Here is a 20,479-nt window from a genome sequence, read left to right as displayed (position 1 = left end):
ATGTGCAAAGATTTATGCTACCTATATATGTTACTTACAGCTGGTCCTGAGTATCCTGAATCCCCTGGAGGGCCAGCTATGCCAGGCTCCCCTGCATTGCCCTGGACAAAACATAACATGTGGAATACACTATAAAAATGGCCATTTAGTAGGTTCAAGGGCGTCAGTATTCAGTAATACAGCAAACACTTCCCGTTATTCACAAAAATGATTCTAATTGTTTCTGAGATACAATAAAATTATTTACCGGCTTAACTAGAGGGATGTAGTCAGGAAGCCAACGGTCTAAATGCCGACTGATGGCTTCCCGACTGTCTAACCCCGGCAAGGTACTAATGACAGGCGTCAAAATCCCGACGCTTGTCATTAGACCTATGCCGGGAGCCTGACGCCTGGCATACCGAACGAAGGTAAGCCGAACACCGGGCGTGGACAGCCGCGGGGGGAAGGGGAGGGTTAGGTTTTAGTGCTCCCGGGGGGACTCAGGGTTAGGCACCCACCCGGGAGGGATAGGTTTAGGCTAGGGGAAGGGGGGGATAGGTTTAGGCACTTAGAGGGGGGTTATGGTTAGGCACTTGGGGGGAGGTTAGGCACCCCTAAAGGAGGGTTAGGGTTAGGGTAGGGAATTAGGTTAGCGATACTTACCTAATTAGCAGTCGGGATCTTCATCTCTGCGGCCAGCGGTAATACCTAGTGCACCCTAACTAGATTAGCAAAGAACAAAATGTAAATCTGGGCCTGTATACACCCACTGAGGAGCAACTATTCACACTCACCCTGCGGCCTCTGCCTCCTTTAAGCCCAGATGCACCGTTTGTTCCTTTATCTCCGAGATCTCCCTGGAAGAAAACATTCACAACAACTTTATTGGTTTATCATAAATGTTCCTTATAGACTACACTCATGAATATCAGACACCTCTCTACAGCTTAATAATGTCAAAGGAGTATACAACCTACCCCAATGAGTGATATTCTTGTTATAACTCATTACTGATCTTTATTGCTTCAACCAATCAGCTTCTAACTGTCACGTGTTTAAAAAAATGACGGTTAGGAGCTGATTGGATGGAGCATCATTTATGATTAGTAACGAGTGATATCAAGAATATCACTCGTTAAATCTGGGTGAAATTTAGGAAGGTAATAGATTCTATGGATGAAATAGGAATCGTTTTGGGGATAATGGGACAATAATTGTTTCATTACCTTTACTCCTGGGTATCCAGGGAATCCAGATTCTCCCTATAAAAAACACAAGATGAGGTGAAAAATACATTTTCCAGTCTAACCAGCCATGACAAAAATGGGAGAGGCTGGTACACTGTAAAGATCTATAAACAACATGTAGAGAACCGGTGATTTGTTATACCCCTTTTACACCAGAGCAAAAACCTGGGTTATTACTGGGTCTAGAGAGACAAATGGATAAGGTGGGCAGGCCCATAATTATGGCCGTCATTATGCTAAGAACCTCTTTGATGCAATTTAGCAGTATTATTATTAGGTTCAGCATGGTTAGAGTGTGCACTTGCATTTGTCTCTCTTTTTCTGCTTGCAGCACTACAAGTCTCAGCAGGCAGCACCTCACATTGTGCTTAGGGTGTGCAATCTAGGGACCCTCCCCCTATGTATTCTGTACTGTGTGTATGTATGTACACTGGATGGACGAGACTCCTTCCACCTTGATTAGCACCCCTCCCACCTGTTCCTGGGTGTTTTTAATTAGCAAGGAGTCCTTGCACTCCAAGACTGCACATATATAGTAAGGCACACTGAGGGTAAGACCTACTATATATATGCTGTGTGTCCGTTTTGGGACTGGTATTGGGGTGCGGGGCTCTCTGGGCTGGTGTGGCTGGACTGTTTCATGGTATCATAATGTACACTTTTTCACTTCTTTAGTTCGTTTTTTTATATATGTAGCACTTTATACACTTTTAATTGTAACCTCCTACTTATGTAGGACTTAACACATAGGCGTTTCTTTATTATTCTTTAACCCTCATTTTAAATCTCACACTATTGTGATGCCATGAGGCGGTTCTACTGGGTTGGCCTGGGGGGTCCCGTTCCCTGTATTTGTTCCATAGGAGTGTTAGGACCTGCCTGATGGAGGTCACCTGGATCTGGTGGGCAGGCCCATAATTATGGCCATCATTATGCTAAGAACTTCTTTGATGCAATTTAGCAGTATTATTATTAGGTTCAGCATGGTTAGAGAGTGCACTTGTATTTGTCTCTCTTTTTTTGCTTGCAGCACTACAAGTCAAAGCAAGTAGCACCTCACATTGTGCTTAGGGTGTGCAATCTAGGGCCCCTCCCCCTATGTATTATTGCTGGATCTACCCAGGTCGCAGCTCAGTGTAAAAGGGTCAATGAAAAATAACCCGGGTCAAGTTATCTGGGCTGCAATCCAACCCAGGCAGCTACCAGGGTCGGAACCAGGATGGACCTGGGTAATGGTGCAGTGTAAACGGCGCAACCCGGGTTATCCGACCTGGGTCATGCCTAAAATTAGCTGATTGGTGGTTGTGGAGCAGTCACCTCCCACTTTTTATGACCTCACAAGTTTAGCAGGACAGAGCCAGGTTCCAGGGGTAACGGGGCTGACCTGAGAATAACCCATACTTACTGACTTTTCTTACTTCTTTTCCGGGAGCAGCCCGGTCATCTCAGTTTCGGGGGGCGGGGCCAAGCTTCAGCTGTCATTAGGCTCCGTCCCCTTTGCTAGGAAGCCCGTGATTCGCGGGTCCCTGAGGAGGGTGCGGGGGTAAATGACGCGATTCGCGTCGTTTAGCCCCGCCCCCTGCACACGGACCCGCAAATTTGTCCTAAAATTTCCCCCATTCTGACCACTTCACTAGGAAGTGGGCGGGATGCGGGAGATATGCCTACTCTTTCGGGGTTGCGGGAGTTACCCGAAAAATCGGGAGATTCCCGGGAGAGTAGGCATGTATGGAATAACCCAGATCAATGGTGCTATGTAAATGGGGTCAGACCTGGGTCGGACCCGAGTTTTTGCTGGAAAAGAGGAATATTTATAGCACTATGGGCCTATTCATGATGTTAATTATCGGGGTCCGTACGACCCTGATAATTAACACTCTAACTTGCCACGGCCACCGGGGCAATTCATCATTGCTCCGGCGCAGTGGCAGCTGATGCGAAAACAGCTGCCCCCGCGAAGGGCTTCATCGCTCCTTTTCGGAGCATTGAATCTTTTCACTTCTCCTGTCGGAGCAGTGACGGCGGTGCGCATGCGCGACCTAACCTACAGGTCACGCATGCGCACAAGATCCCCCAACGTCCGACGGAAGGAGCCGGACAGGGGCGGAGGGATCCAAAAGGATCCCTTCTCGCAACCCGGACCCTCTTCCCATAGGGAAGAGTGGGTAGCGATCCACAAGCGGGAGTATTCGCCATCTGAAGATGGCGAATGCCCCCGCAGTCAAGCTCCGAAAATATAATATTTTCTGAACTTGATGAATTCTGTCCCCATACTAGTGTATGGGGACAGCGGGCCATTCCGCAAATGGAAGATAAGTAGGAGATATCTGTGATACTAGTGTATGGGGACAGCGGGCCATTCCGCAAACAGAAGGTAAGTAGGAGATATCTGTGATACTAGTGTATGGGGACAGCGGGCCATTCCGCAAACGGAAGGTAAGTAGGAGATATCTGTGATACTAATGTATGAGGACAGCGGGCCATTCCACAAGAGGAAGGTAAGTAGGAGATATGTGTGATACTAGTGTATGAGGACAGCGGGCCATTCCGCAAGAGGAAGGTAAGCAGGAGATATCTGTGATACTAGTGTATGGGGACAGTGGGCCATTTCGCCAGTGGAAGGTAAGCAGGAGATATCTAGTGATACTAGTGTATGGGGACAGTGGGCCATTCCGCCAGAGGAAGGTAAGCAGGAGATATATGTGATACTAGTGTATGGGGACAGCAGGCCATTCCGCAAGAGGAAGGTAAGCAGGAGATGATCTGTGATACTAGTGTATGGGGACAGCGGGCCATTCCGCAAACAGAAGGTAAGCAGGAGATATCTGTGATACTAGTGTATGGGGACAACGGGCCATTCCGCAAACAGAAGGTAAGTAGGATATAAGTGTGATACTAGTGTATGGGGACAGCGGGCCATTCCGCAAGAGGAAGGGAAGCAAGAGATATCTGTGATACTAGTGTATGGGGACAGCGGGCCATTCCGCAAACAGAAGGTAGGTAGGAGATATCTGTGATACTAGTGTATGGGGACAGCGGGCCATTCCGCAAACAGAAGGTAAGTAGGAGATATCTGTGATACTAGTGTATGGGGACAGTGGGCCATTCCATTAGAGGAAGGTAAGTAGGAGATATCTGTGATACTAGTGTATGGGGACAGCGGGCCATTCCGCAAACAGAAGGTAAGTAGGAGATATCTGTGATACTAGTGTATGGGGACAGCGGGCCATTCCGCAAACGGAAGGTAAGTAGGAGATATCTGTGATACTAATGTATGAGGACAGCGGGCCATTCCACAAGAGGAAGGTAAGTAGGAGATATGTGTGATACTAGTGTATGAGGACAGCGGGCCATTCCGCAAGAGGAAGGTAAGCAGGAGATATCTGTGATACTAGTGTATGGGGACAGTGGGCCATTCCGCCAGAGGAAGGTAAGCAGGAGATATATGTGATACTAGTGTATGGGGACAGCAGGCCATTCCGCAAGAGGAAGGTAAGCAGGAGATGATCTGTGATACTAGTGTATGGGGACAGCGGGCCATTAGGCAAACAGAAGGTAAGCAGGAGATATCTGTGATACTAGTGTATGGGGACAGCGGGCCATTCCGCAAACAGAAGGTAAGTAGGATATATGTGTGATACTAGTGTATGGGGACAGCGGGCCATTCCGCAAGAGGAAGGGAAGCAAGAGATATCTGTGATACTAGTGTATGGGGACAGCGGGCCATTCCGCAAACAGAAGGTAGGTAGGAGATATCTGTGATACTAGTGTATGGGGACAGCGGGCCATTCCGCAAACAGAAGGTAAGTAGGAGATATCTGTGATACTAGTGTATGGGGACAGTGGGCCATTCCACTAGAGGAAGGTAAGTAGGAGATATCTGTGATACTAGTGTATGGGGACAGCGGGCCATTCCACAAGAGGAAGGTAAGCAGGAGATATCTGTGATACCAGTGTATGGGGACAGCGTGCCATTCCGCAAACAGAAGGTAAGCAGGAGATATCTGTGATACTAGTGTATGGGGACAGCGGGCCATTCCGCAAACAGAAGGTAAGTAGGAGATATCTGTGATACTAGTGTATGGGGACAGTGGGCCATTCCACTAGAGGAAGGTAAGTAGGAGATATCTGTGATACTAGTGTATGGGGACAGCGGGCCATTCCACAAGAGGAAGGTAAGCAGGAGATATCTGTGATACTAGTGTATGGGGACAGCGTGCCATTCCGCAAACAGAAGGTAAACAGGAGATATCTGTGATACTAGTGTATGGGGACAGCGGGCCATTCCGCAAACAGAAGGTAAGCAGGAGATATGTGTGATAATAGTGTATGGGGGCTGCGGGCCATTCCACAAGAGGAAGGTAAGCAGGAGATGATCTGTGATACTAGTGTATGGGGACAGCGGGCCATTCCGCAAACAGAAGGTAAGCAGGAGATATCTGTGATACTAGTGTATGGGGACAACGGGCCATTCCGCAAACAGAAGGTAAGTAGGATATAAGTGTGATACTAGTGTATGGGGACAGCGGGCCATTCCGCAAGAGGAAGGGAAGCAAGAGATATCTGTGATACTATTTTATGGGGACAGCGGGCCATTCCGCAAACAGAAGGTAGGTAGGAGATATCTGTGATACTAGTGTATGGGGACAGCGGGCCATTCCGCAAACAGAAGGTAAGTAGGAGATATCTGTGATACTAGTGTATGGGGACAGTGGGCCATTCCACTAGAGGAAGGTAAGTAGGAGATATCTGTGATACTAGTGTATGGGGACAGCGGGCCATTCCGCAAACAGAAGGTAAGTAGGAGATATCTGTGATACTAATGTATGAGGACAGCGGGCCATCCCACAAGAGGAAGGTAAGTAGGAGATATGTGTGATACTAGTGTATGAGGACAGCGGGCCATTCCGCAAGAGGAAGGTAAGCAGGAGATATCTGTGATACTAGTGTATGGGGACAGCGGGCCATTTCGCCAGTGGAAGGTAAGCAGGAGATATCTGTGATACTAGTGTATGGGGACAGTGGGCCATTCCGCCAGAGGAAGGTAAGCAGGAGATATATGTGATACTAGTGTATGGGGACAGCAGGCCATTCCGCAAGAGGAAGGTAAGCAGGAGATGATCTGTGATACTAGTGTATGGGGACAGCGGGCCATTCCGCAAACAGAAGGTAAGCAGGAAATATCTGTGATACTAGTGTATGGGGACAGCGGGCCATTCCGCAAACAGAAGGTAAGTAGGATATATGTGTGATACTAGTGTATGGGGACAGCGGGCCATTCCACAAGAGGAAGGGAAGCAAGAGATATCTGTGATACTAGTGTATGGGGACAGCGGGCCATTCCGCAAACAGAAGGTAGGTAGGAGATATCTGTGATACTAGTGTATGGGGACAGCGGGCCATTCCGCAAACAGAAGGTAAGTAGGAGATATCTGTGATACTAGTGTATGGGGACAGTGGGCCATTCCACTAGAGGAAGGTAAGTAGGAGATATCTGTGATACTAGTGTATGGGGACAGCGGGCCATTCCACAAGAGGAAGGTAAGCAGGAGATATCTGTGATACTAGTGTATGGGGACAGCGTGCCATTCCGCAAACAGAAGGTAAGCAGGAGATATCTGTGATACTAGTGTATGGGGACAGCGGCCCATTCCGCAAACAGAAGGTAAGTAGGAGATATCTGTGATACTAGTGTATGGGGACAGTGGGCCATTCCACTAGAGGAAGGTAAGTAGGAGATATCTGTGATACTAGTGTATGGGGACAGCGGGCCATTCCACAAGAGGAAGGTAAGCAGGAGATATCTGTGATACTAGTGTATGGGGACAGCGTGCCATTCCGCAAACAGAAGGTAAACAGGAGATATCTGTGATACTAGTGTATGGGGACAGCGGGCCATTCCGCAAACAGAAGGTAAGCAGGAGATATGTGTGATAATAGTGTATGGGGGCTGCGGGCCATTCCGCAAGAGGAAGGGAAGCAAGAGATATCTGTGATACTAGTGTATGGGGACAGCGGGCTATTCCGCAAACTGAAGGTAAGTAGGAGATATCTGTGAAACTAGTGTATGGGGACAGCGGGCCATTCCACAAGAGGAAGGTAAGTAGGAGATATCTGTGATACTAGTGTATGGGGACAGCGGGCCATTCCGGGAGAGGAAGGTAAGTAGGAGATATCTGTGATACTAGTGTATGGGGACAGCGGGCCATTCCACAAGAGGAAGGTAAGCAGGAGATATCTGTGATACTAGTGTATGGGGACAGCGGGCCATTCCGCAAACAGAAGGTAAGTAGGAGATATCTGTGATACTAGTGTATGGGGACAGTGGGCCATTCCACTAGAGGAAGGTAAGTAGGAGATATCTGTGATACTAGTGTATGGGGACAGCGGGCCATTCCACAAGAGGAAGGTAAGCAGGAGATATCTGTGATACTAGTGTATGGGGACAGCGTGCCATTCCGCAAACAGAAGGTAAGCAGGAGATATCTGTGATACTAGTGTATGGGGACAGCGGGCCATTCCGCAAACAGAAGGTAAGTAGGATATATGTGTGATACTAGTGTATGGGGGCTGCGGGCCATTCCGCAAGAGGAAGGGAAGCAAGAGATATCTGTGATACTAGTGTATGGGGACAGCGGGCTATTCCGCAAACAGAAGGTAAGTAGGAGATATCTGTGATACTAGTGTATGGGGACAGCGGGCCATTCCACAAGAGGAAGGTAAGTAGGAGATATCTGTGATACTAGTGTATGGGGACAGCGGGCCATTCCAGGAGAGGAAGGTAAGTAGGAGATATCTGTGATACTAGTGTATGGGGACAGCGGGCCATTCCACAAGAGGAAGGTAAGTAGGAGATATCTGTGATACTAGTGTATGGGGACAGTGGGCCATTCCGCAAACAGAAGGTAAGTAGGAGATATCTGTGATCTCTCCTGTTTTACCTTCTTAATGAATGGCCCGAATATTTAATTTTCGCAATTGCAGGTGAAAATGTGCTTTTTCACCTGCTTTTGTGAAAATTAAGTTATGATGAATAGGCCCCTATACAATAATTGTAATATACACAGATGGTCTACTCAATGTTTAGGGTAGCTGCATAGAGCACTTTGTACACCAGGGTATTTTAGCCTTAGGAACTGAAGCCAGCACTTACATTTTACGATTAGGAAGCCAGCACTTACATTTTACCATTAGGAAGCTAGCACTTACACGTGCGCACATAGCAAGCAGCGCTAAGTTGTTGCTGGGAACTAAGCATTTAGGCTGATTGCAACTGCAATGTGTCACAAATACAATATAGAAATGCAAAGTACAATATGCAAGTGAAAAATGTCTATGTCTTGGATATATGGGCTGGTCATTCAGGTAGGCACATTCTCTCTTACTCTTCTGCCTTTGAGTCCTGGTTTGCCAACTCCATCCCGTCCGTCGTCTCCCTATAAAATAAAGTAAACAAGGTGGGTGAATGAACTGCAAATCTAAGTTTGGCAAGAACCTTACCCCACTGCTGTGAGCAGTTTCTAGCAATTAGATGCTGCAATTGGCCACATACTACTGTAGCTTAGTCCCTTCCACTGCAAAGATGATTACACATGAACACACAAGAGTTGCCAGGGCTGAAATACTCTGTGCTACTGTTAAATTGCAATGATCTAATTGTTTGATCCCCACCAACTTTAACTCTTGCTCATTCGCGTGACAGTATTGATGAATGAATGCAATTGGGACCCTGACCTTGGCCAAATGAATCTAAAATCTAGTTTACAACACTGCAATATGCCACTGAAAAAGCTATTATGTTCCAAATCATTTATTTACACTGCAATTAGTTTCCGAGAAATTATTTTCAATCCATATACAGTATGTCCAAGGGATCTTATAATTATGTGTGTGTTGTGGGAATCTCCTACAGTATGTCACACATTTATTTGCATGGGTATAATGTTTGCGGTGGCACATATAGAGTATGTGTACTGGGTTACTGAGTTGCCATTGAGAGACCACGGGGGGGGGGGGGGCTGAGAGGGTTACAGAGTATACTCACTGTCTCTCCACGTGGTCCAACTGGTCCATCAGAGCCTTTGGGTCCAATATCACCAGGTTCGCCCTTAAAAGAGGAATAATGGATATAAACAGTTGGGTGACATGTTCTTTCCCCCACACTTAGCTACACAATTCTCACACCCTGCCTTTCAGACTATCGTGGGTCTCCTCTGGGTGCTTAGGTTTCCTCCCACACTCCAAAAAACATACTGGTAGGATGGTTGGATTATGTAAAAAATTAACCCTAGTGTTTGAGCATGTACATGTGGCAGGGGGTGATGCGGTTAAAATACCATCGCCTGGGATGCCGCCCGTTGGAATCACGATGCTGGGAGCTCAACCAGGGACTAAAGATAGGCGTCTAAGTCCTGACACCTATCTTTAGCCCCACTTCGAAATCCTGACGACCGGCATCCCAAAGGAAGGTAAGCCAGGGCTTTCTAGCTGTTAGCCACGGGGGGGGGGACAGGGTTAGACACCCCTGGGGAGGGTTAGGGTTAGGCTAGGGGAAGGGGGGGGTTAGGATTAGGCACTACTGGGGAGGGAGGTTAGGGTTAGGCACCCCCCGGGGAGGTTAGGGTTAGGCACCGCTAAGGGAGGGTTAGGGGGGGTGGAAGAGGGGAAGACTAGGGTACTTACGAGCCCTAGTCGGGATCTGCACTGTTCGGGCTTCCGTCGTCGGTATTTGGTCCGCTGGGAATAGATCCGGCGGCATCACATACCGATTCCGTGTTAGGGATCATGGGTGTATTAAGAGACCCCTGTGGCCGCCGGCAGCAGTAGACTCCGGCTGCTAGTCTGTGTCCAGAGACTACTGCACATGCGCAGATCACCGGGAAAATGGCGCAGCAGCCATTTCCCAGATGTTTTGTGTAGCGCTGCTCCAGCTGACGTGGGACTTCGGAGAGATAACTATTAAAAAGTATGGGTGCAGGGTGTGCTGTGTTGGCCCCACCTGGACCCAGGGGCCCGTGTGCACCACACACCCTGCACCCATTATAAATACGCCTCTGGTAGGGATGTAGATTGTATGCTCCATTGGGACAGGGACAGATGTGTATGGCCACATATCCTCTGTACAGTGCTACGGAACGTGTGCGCTATATAAATAACTGATAGTAAATAATATCTACAGTAAATACCTTCTGATGTGCCACATTGCCAACCAATTCTAATAGATTACTTAGGGGTCTATGTATTAAGCCTTGGTGAGAGGTAAAGAGGATGACACTAAAGTACCAACCAATCAGCTCCTAAATGTCATTTTTCTAACACAGCCTGTAAAGTGACAGGAGCTGATTGGGTGGTACTTTTTCTCCGTACACTTTCTCTCTCTCCAAGGCTTCTACCCCATAGTCGGATAGGAGTGGGCACAAATACATTTTGAGAACATTCTTACCCTACTTAATGTAATTAACCCCCCCAAAAAAATCAGTTTTGAGCATGTTTTTCTTACACCCCAATTGAACTTACAGTAATACATCTGTACTCTCATTACAGTTCAGGTTTTAAGGATATCTATGCTTGAGCCCATCTGGCTAAATCACATGACTGAGGTACTCATTAAGTCACCTGTGCTCAAGCATGGATATCCTTAAAACCTGGACTGTAATGACAGCGTTTGGGAACCTCCAGTGTAGGTGATAAATTGTAATGCCAGATGAGTTTCTTAGCATTCAGATTTTGCCCGCTGATGTGAGTACTGTAGCAGACTTTTTATTTTACCACCTTTACCTGATTACAAGTCATTAATGTTTCTACATCAAGTGACGGAGAGATCGGAATAAACAGTATAAATCAGCAGCTTATTAATTTCATATGTACGAACAGATGCTCCTTACACAGAGTCCTATACTATAAGTGCTTCTGTTTTTTTCATCCATTTCAACTTTAATATGGATAACATACACAGGTAAGCCCCTTCTTATTCATTGGCCACTATTAATCCTCTTGGTTATGAAACTTCAATGCCAAACAAAGCACAATGTGTTATAGCTTAAAAAGAATTCATACTGTAGCATAAAATAAAACGCTAGATCTAAGAATGAGATGTCTGGGACAGATACGGGAAAAACTGCATCTGGAGACAAACCTTGCGTCCAAGTTGCCCGGGTCTCCCACGATCACCGACCGATCCAGGAGTGCCTCCTGCACCCTAAGAAGACATAACAGACACATATATTAGGATAATTGGGGCAATATTCACAGAAAGCCCTTCTATATCCCCTCCTCCAAACGTCCTCTATATCAAACACAACTGAACATATTTATGGTGTGTCCAAAACATATGTAAGAGATCTATTACCACTTCCTGGCCAAGAACCTACTCTAATAACTGGTATTATTGCAATTTAAAATATTCAAAAGGTCCAGACATACTTCATTTATCTACTTTGCACCATGTGTACAGCAGGTTCTCTACAGGGTGTCCCTAAAGTCTGGACACATAGGCAAAAAAGCATATTTTAAAAAAATGAAATGACGTGCATTAAATTCATCTGCTATCATTCGATATGACCATCCTTCACCTCCACTGAGCAGTACCACTTCAATTCTTTCTTCTTTCGACAAAGCCATATTTAGGTCCATATTCAATATGGGGCGAAAAGTCCGTTATCGGCGATTAAAATATACTTGCACCCATTTTCATGTACCCCAAATTTGATGGAACTAGTTATTTAAAAAAAAAAAAAAAAAAAAAACCTACGTGCTATTCTTCACCACTTCTTCTAAAGCCGCATTTAAGCACCTGTCGCGACTATTTAAAAACCCCAACTACTTTCAGCAGGCCAAATCGTGATCCCCCATGTCAGGACATCTTTTGGGGGGTGACAGCATGATTTCCCCAAAAACTGACAGGACTTTTCGATACTTACCTTTCTGCCGGGTCCCGTTTTCGCCGGATCATAATTGAATATGGGCATAAGCGGGCACGTGCCTGATACTTTATCCCTTCAAAAAACGGCGATGATGGCGAAAATTCCGACCTCGGACTTTCGCCTCAAATTGAATATGGCCCTTAAAGTGTAGTTAATGAGATTTCCTATGTGTCCAGACTTTAGGGAGACCCTGTAAAAATGTAGGATCATATTGGTTATATTGGACCTCATTCAGAGTCGGTCGTTGCGGCCGCATGGTCGTACGCCACCGATGTTCGCTAAACTGCGCATGCGTAAAGTTCGCAATGCGTGTGCGCAAACTAGCTGTTACAATCAGAAATTTCTCTCTCCTTGAACAAAGCCAGGTCGTTAGTTTGAGTGACAGAATGAACCGTTTGTGGGTGGTAACAGGGGAAGGTGCTTGAAAACGGGGGAGTGGAGATCCGAACGCAGGCGTGCCTAATTATGCGAACGGCGTTTAATGGGAGTGCATAATTAACAAAGTAGTGTCATAGCACACGTGATATGGGAGGTTTTTACACTGACATGATCGTAGTGCTTAAGAGAGGGTATGGTCAACCTTAAGCTCTACGACCAGTTCCGATGGTTCCCGATGATCTCGATTAATCCTTATATGCCCGGAGATGACGTGTAATGCGTATGAGAAGGGGGCGTATTTTTTGTCTTACGGCCGCATCCTCCCCTTGGTGGGCCAGCTATCGATCCGATCTTAAGGACGCAACTTGCGAGTGCATCATTTGCATATCCTGCCCCTTTTCCCTTACGACCGTGCGGCCGCAACGACCGACTCTGAATGAGGTCCATAGTCTCAATGTACTATATATACAATATTCCCACTTACTGTATATGTATCCAAAGCACTATATAGGAATTAGCACATTGCATACTGCCCCTGAGGCCTATAGGACTTATTGTTATTTTTAGCCTGTTGTCCAGTTTGAATGGTCTATCCAACAATACTGACAAATGATGTCCAGTTTGAATGGTCTATCCAACAATACTGACAAATGATAAAGACTATATTTGTGGCTCTGAGATTGGTAACTTACCCTTGGTCCTGGACTTCCCTGCTCTCCCCTTGTGCCTGGGCTCCCTTGTTGTCCTGGAGGGCCCTGAGCATGAGACATATAGTGTTAGGGGCTGCACAGCACAGATTGGACAGTAGTGGTAATACTAGTGATTGCACTGTCACTTACCTGTGGGCCCCTCAGTCCTTGCTCTCCCACTCCACCGGCAAGACCAGCGCCCCCTCTGTTACCCTAAGGAACACAAGTATAATTGTGGCACAGTACAGTACTATTGTAGATGGATATTACCAAGGGAGCACTGAGTATAGCAATAGTGGAGGCAAATAATGAACAGAAAAAACATGAGAGATATTAACAACGCAAATAGAATAATAACATACAGGAAGAAAGAAATCAGTATGTGCTATAACTGTGAGCTATTACACATACTGGCATCCGCTGATGTCACCTAACAAGGGGAACCACCAACACTATACTCAGCATGGGTGTATTCATGTGACTTACCTTAAGTCCTGGAGGTCCCCTGCGTCCCTGGGCCCCCTGTCATACAAAACAGCAGACATAAGAGGGTTAATAAGGGGCAACTGACGTCATTCAATAATGTTTACAAATGTTAGTTTAGGAATATAAATTCTTAATTTCACTTTCATCTGTTTTAATGCTTTTAGCATAGGGAGATTCATAGATAAATAATATAGTCAGTACTGTTATAAGGGGTTGTGATAAAATCCATCTTTAAAGTAGATGAAAGTAAAGAACGTCAATAGATAAAGAACAAGTATTATAGGGACTTGTTCCATCATCTGTTATAAGAATATAAGAAATCTTCCAGAGATTTAAAGTTTACACTTAGACATACAGAGCCTCCAGCATCAGCCCTTCTGCCCTAGAAGAAACTCTGCTCTTGAACTTCCTACTTGTTTGCCTGTTACAGTAACCTGGACTGAATGAATTAATTGAGATAAGGGGCCTGTGTATCAATCTGTTTATTACATAAAATTATGCAGAAACTGCAGTTTCTGCTTAATTTTATGTAATGTTCCTATGTACTAAGAGTACGGGATCGGTATGTATCCCGACAGCGCATTCCCGGCACGGGTGAGGATCCCGACTGCTGCTAAAGGTAAGTAACCCTAATCTTTTCCTCCTTACTAACCCTAACCCTCCCTAAGGAGTGCCTAACCTCCTCCGGGGGTGCCTAACCCAAACCCCCCCTTTCCCTAGCCTAAACCTAACCCTCCCGGGGGGGATGCCTAGCCCTGTGTCCCCCCCGGGATCCCTAAACCTAACGGATTTTGAAGTCTGTCATTTGTACCTTGCCGGGATTAGACAGTCGGGAAGCCGGCGGTCGGGATTGCATCAGTCGGCTTCCAGGCTGCTCCCCAAGAGCACAATGCAGGAGATTTCACAGAAATCTCTGTGAAAGTGCTAATTAGAGCTGCAGATCACAGTCCTCATTATTATCAATGGGGACTATGATCTGACCCCTATGTACTAAACTCCAAAAAGCAAAGCTTTTCGGAGTTTAGCCCAGGTAGTTTACACCATCTTCAGATGGAGTAAACTACTGTAAGCCTAGATGGGGCTCCCGGTGCAGGAGAGAGATCTTTTGATCTCTCCCCCGCAGCCCCCAGCCAGCTTGGGAAGGTGACATTATGCGCATGTGCAGTGTCAGCTTCCCCCTGAGCAATCTTTCACTTCTGTGAAAGAATTTCACAATTTGCCAGGGAGTAGCAGTGTCCCTCCCATACAACACTGCAACAGTGCTTCTCTCTCATATTGTGCAGCACGGTAGCGTAGTGGTTAGCATTTCATCCTCAGAGCACTGAGGTCATGAGTTTGTTTCCTGACCGAGGCACTATCTGTGAGGAGATTGTATGTTCTCCCTGTGTTTGCATGGGGGGTGCTCCAGTTTCCCCCCACACCCTAAAAACATACTGGTAGGTTAATTGGCTTCTAACAATGAACCCTAGTGTGTATGTGTCCATGTGATAGTGAATATATACACAATTGTCTGCAATTAAATGTAAACACAGCTAAAAGTTATTACTGCAGCACAAGTCACTGCAGCATAGGATTTCGTAGATGCGATGTGTGGCAATGGGTTTCTCCTGAGTAGAGTGGAGTTCAAAGTAGCATATAGTATCAAGTGGATTAAGTTTTAGATACATTATATCATAGTAGCCACTTTATATTTGCCAGAAGATGAGTAACATAAACAAGGACCAGTTTAGAAGCCAGAGATACAGTGTATACTATCAGGGCAGATTTGATTGTCAAAAGCGTATTGGTTGTTCTGTATCCGCATTTATAAAACAACATTACCCATAGATAATTTGTGTAGAATTGGATGCTTAGTACAACACTAAGGTGTCCCCGTCTCTTCTGCTGTTTTCCGTCATGCAAGAGGATAGGACGGCAAAAGAGAGACACAGAGCAGTGTTAATAGAAAATAAAGGTAAGTTGGGGGTGTCAGCTCTTGAGCAAGGAGTTAGGCTGCCCCTGATATACCAAGTTAGCAGCACATTGCAGGGACAAGTTGCTCTGCCTCTCCCTGATAGACCTCACATGCCTCCCATTCTCATACTCCTGCATCAGCATTTAACACTCATCCTCAATTCTTGGCCTCACAATTATGTTTCCAGCTTCCAGCTGACCTTCTAGTCTCTTCATCTTATAAACAGGAGAGCTACCATGGCTTCACCTCTCTCTGGCACAAACAGCAGCACACAGCTCTATTTTATCATGTCAAAAGTTCACCTCAACGTCAACCAACTTAGCACTGACTTACTGTACATCAGGCTCTCTTCCTTTTATAAACGTGTGAAAAGTGCAATAGAAGCAGGTAGTTAGGAATGAGTCCTCAGAGTTTAACCTCAATCAGGCCAAACAGATTGATATAATTTGTCGTAAGTCAGAAGTAAAACTGTCTGCAACACCCAGGAAGCGTCAGTGTTCATTCCAGAAGCTACTCACAATTTTCCCTGGGCCGCCCGCCTGTCCAGCTGGACCATCTCTTCCAGGTTCTCCCTGTTAATGATAAGTTTAGTGAAATGAGACATCTTCCTGTAATAAATCACCGTAAAGGTACTTATCAGTGGCTTTCACAATGATTTCTTATTAAAACTGAATATTTTCTTCCCTCAAATATCAAAAATTTAATTTCTAATGTAAACCCACTATTTGAGCCAAATACAAATTACTTTTCAAACTGAACTCACAGGTCAAAGTTTAATCAAAAAAAAAATTGGTATTTAATAGATAGATTTTAATCATTTTTACATGTATATCTTTCCTTCTTGTTAATCCTTAGCATTGTCTATATGATATCAGATATACATATAGAAACTATTAAAGAAAAATGCTATCCCGTTGTCACTGTCTGATAGGCCCATGTATTCTGGGCATTACATTAACGACTGCAGGTTTTTTACTTCTCTTGGAGCGTGGAGTGACTTTGGGGTCTATTTACTAAGCCTTGGATGGATATCAACCAACCAGCTCCTAACTGTCATTTTTCAAACACAGCCTGCGATATGACAGTTAGGAGCTGATTGGCTGGTACTTAATCTCCGTTCCCTTTCTATCCATCCAAGGATTAGTAAACAGACCACTTTATATTTATTATCTTGCACATATATTTTATAGCTGTATACAAAACACCTGTTGTATGTATTAGTTACTTGGTCCCTACTAGAGATAAATGACACTCCAGAGTTCCTGTTTGCCAAAATATTTTAAAATTGGGTCAACATTTGTTTTTTCATCAAACCGATTCATAAAACTTTTATGAAGTTTTCTGTTCATTACCCCAGAGCTTGTGAAAGATTTAATGTCATAATTAATCAATCCTTCTCCATAGATAAGAGTATTAGAGATTCGTTACCACACTTCCTGCTTCTCCTTTGGGTCCTCTCGTCCCTCTCTGAGTAGAGTCTGTTCCGGACTCACCCTAAAACAGAAATTCAGAGATTAGGACTAACGAGCAGCTATTGGTCAAAGTGCTGAAAACGTTAAAGTTCAACATTTAGACTTCTTATCGTTCAGTTCTAATAATTTATTACACATCAACTGCTGCACTAAATTATCTTTACATTTTTTAAATTTAAATAGATATTAAGAGGAATTTCAGCTACTGGTAGTAAATAGCATAATGTGTCCACATCTCAGTAAGGGTAGGGACCACCAACATTAGAACCAACATCACCACATTCACAGCTGGATTAAGGGTCACACATGGGCCTGGGGCTGAAAATGATCTAGGCGGGCCTGTTGTGAGAAGGTGTGACCAGTGCTGTGTGGGCGTGGCCAGTGTCATGTGGGCGTGTACTCCCCCGTACACTATCAGCCCCAATGTCTACGTAAATATGTAGAAGTAAAAAAATTGCATACTTTTGTGAGGAAAATAGAAAGAGCATTTGAATACTTAGGATTTATGGCTGAAACATGGCCAGTTTGGAGGCTGGTCATCTTCATGCTTCCATGATAATGGGCTTATTTTCATGTGGAGGCCTAGGGCTGTAGGGGATGCAGTTGTTAGCTGTTAGCCGCGGGGGGTGGGAGGGTTAGTTTTAGGCACCCCCGGAGGGACTTAGGGTTAGGCACCCCCCCCCGGGGATGGTTAGGGTTAGGCTAGGGGAAGGGGAGGTTAGGGTTAGGTGCAGGGCCGGCCTGAGGCGATTTTTTTGAGGTAAGCAAAAAAAAATGTAAGCGCCTCCAGAGGTACTAAGCGCGTGCCAGAAAAAACTAAGGGGACGTGGTTCCATGGGAAAAGCCATGCCTTGTAGTCACACACTCAGTGAGTGCAGGCAGTGCCACACTCCCAAGAGCCTCTCTGCTGTATCTACTGTGTGTATATGTATATATATATACAACTAAAACCAACCTGCGCTATATTAAAAACAGCCGCTCCTTTCAGTAAGTCCTCTGTTAGTAGGACCAACACATAAATACAAAACAATTACTTCAAGGGCGCTACAACACACTTAATAATACAGACAATTCTTATATTCTTCGTAAATAACAATCCCTTCAGGGTTTATAGGCTCCAGTTATTTCTGTTTTGTGAATGTAGATAACAACTTTCGTGCTCGCTTTTCAGAGCTGATCGGAGAGTTCATATGACAAAACTTGTTTTAATGTCCTTCTTGAGGTTCTATAAGATACCCTCATACCAGAAAAACACCCAAGATAGGCCCAAAGGCCAACATTAATACAATGTAAAACAATCTTTATTAAAAAATTCGCAAATTCAGATAGATAAATGTATAAATATGTTAATACATCAACATCTTTTATACAGATAAAAATAGATTTTCCACACCTTACAAATGAATGAAGGTTTATAACATAATGTCCACCACTAGAGTAAACCCTACGCGTTTCGTCTTACGTCAAGACTTCATCAGGGGTAGATCTATAAAATACATATTTAGACGAATATATTGGGTGTTTCTGGTACAAAAAAAAAAAAAAAACTAAATACACAGAAAAAGTTCATATCACAGGAAACGTACCTCGAAATACATATATTTAAGGATATAGTATGACAGTGATCAGAACGGCTCTTGGAATCAATAATTAACCTATTTGGAATTAAAATATAGATTCCATCAGTTCATTATTGTAACTTAACAACATATTCATCTTTCATCAATTTTAATCTTGAATTACATACGTCACACTCGTACATATTGAGATAAATCAGATCTTTAGATCATCAACATTAGGTTATACAACACCTGTAGATATTAAACGGTATAAATTCTTAATTATATGTCTCAATAACCTTATACTTTCTCATTATTATCACTAAATAAATAATAGCCCTCTAATAATTACTTATTTTCAAACTTTACACAAATAACATCAGTTGTTTGGATACTTTGATCTATATCATACATTAATCAAAGCTCCCATAATTTAAATAATTATTACTAAGTGCAAATAAGCATAATTAAATCACATAAACTCACTTATAGTGTTTCTCTTACATTTATCTTAAACAATAAGGCTATATAAATTCTATCACAAAAATAAAATAAAATTCCAACCCAGAACATAACTGGAACATTCCTTTAGTTAATCAATGCACCACTTACTTTTTAGGTCCTTCTTCCTCTCAATCCCACTGCCACAATGAACAACCCTTCACTGTTCATCCTTATAAACCCTTAAAGATGTGACATCACTTCCTCCCAAATCTTATTGGAGTATGGAACATATATAAAAAACCTCTTTTAAATATGATTCTAATAAACCCAATTCCCCAAACTAAATAACAAAACATTTCTACTAGTAGAGCGCTTATCCATTTATAATCTTATTGTACTAATATGGATGTAATAAAGTAATTGACAAATCAATCCCAGCTTCCCTTTCGTTTATGTAGTTCTCTCATAATTGGTTAAACAGAGCTCATGTGATCGTTCATAGCTCTATGTCCGGCTAATATCACCATAGTAACGGAAATAAACAAAGTCGCGTGTGTGTCCCAAAAATCACTACCCGGCTCATGGCGATCGGCGTTCTTGCCTGCCTTAGGGCTATCTCACCCCAATCTATATCCCTACTCCATTGAAGTGGGGAGAACACTTACTCATTACATAGATTGTGTTTAAATCGCTTCTGCGGTGACTGAACACTTGGCGTCCGTTACCCTGGAAACCGGCGCCATTTTAAATGTCAATCACGTGTTGTATTTTGCGCATAACGTCCATTGCCCTAGAAACCGGCACCATTTTCAATGTTAATCACCTGTTGTTTTTGCATATAGTAACCTTAGCAACGGGATTGATCACATAACTCTTGTATAGACTAAGCTTCTTATCATATGGTATAGATCACTAACCTTATGGAACGATATAATCCTCCATATTAATGTATATTCTTACATATTTTTTCATATTTTTCTACTTTTTATATGCAAAAACAACAGGTGATTAACATTGAAAATGGTGCCGGTTTCTAGGGTAATGGACGTTATGCGCAAAATACAACACGTGATTGACATTTAAAATGGCGCCGGTTTCCAGGGTAACGGACGCCAAGTGTTCAGTCACCGCAGAAGCGATTTAAACACAATCTATGTAATGAGTAAGTGTTCTCCCTACTTCAATGGAGTAGGGATATAGATTGGGGTGAGATAGCCCTAAGGCAGGCAAGAACGCCGATCGCCACGAGCCGGGTAGTGATTTTTGGGACACACACGCGACTTTGTTTATTTCCGTTACTATGGTGATATTAGCCGGACATAGAGCTATGAACGATCACATGAGCT

General features: G+C 44.2%; 1 protein-coding gene across 1 annotated transcript in view; it reads right to left on the bottom strand.

The window, feature by feature from the left end:
- COL6A3 (collagen type VI alpha 3 chain) overlaps positions 1 to 20,479 on the bottom strand; it is a 107,597-nt gene that overhangs the window by 38,308 nt on the left and 48,810 nt on the right. Inside the window, exons 21-31 of the mRNA XM_088467745.1 lie at positions 17,087 to 17,152; positions 16,177 to 16,230; positions 13,705 to 13,740; positions 13,369 to 13,431; positions 13,222 to 13,284; positions 11,365 to 11,427; positions 9,274 to 9,336; positions 8,615 to 8,665; positions 1,209 to 1,244; positions 777 to 839; positions 39 to 101 (exon numbers count right to left, since the gene is read on the bottom strand). Of these exons, the coding sequence (XP_088323871.1) occupies positions 39 to 101; positions 777 to 839; positions 1,209 to 1,244; positions 8,615 to 8,665; positions 9,274 to 9,336; positions 11,365 to 11,427; positions 13,222 to 13,284; positions 13,369 to 13,431; positions 13,705 to 13,740; positions 16,177 to 16,230; positions 17,087 to 17,152 (621 nt within the window). The remainder of the gene's footprint in view (positions 1 to 38; positions 102 to 776; positions 840 to 1,208; positions 1,245 to 8,614; positions 8,666 to 9,273; positions 9,337 to 11,364; positions 11,428 to 13,221; positions 13,285 to 13,368; positions 13,432 to 13,704; positions 13,741 to 16,176; positions 16,231 to 17,086; positions 17,153 to 20,479) is intronic.

Source organism: Taudactylus pleione, unplaced genomic scaffold (genome assembly GCF_031769625.1).
Source record: "Taudactylus pleione unplaced genomic scaffold, aTauple2 ptg000074l, whole genome shotgun sequence".
Lineage (NCBI taxonomy): Eukaryota > Metazoa > Chordata > Amphibia > Anura > Myobatrachidae > Taudactylus > Taudactylus pleione.
This window is presented reverse-complemented; position numbering and strand designations above follow the sequence as displayed.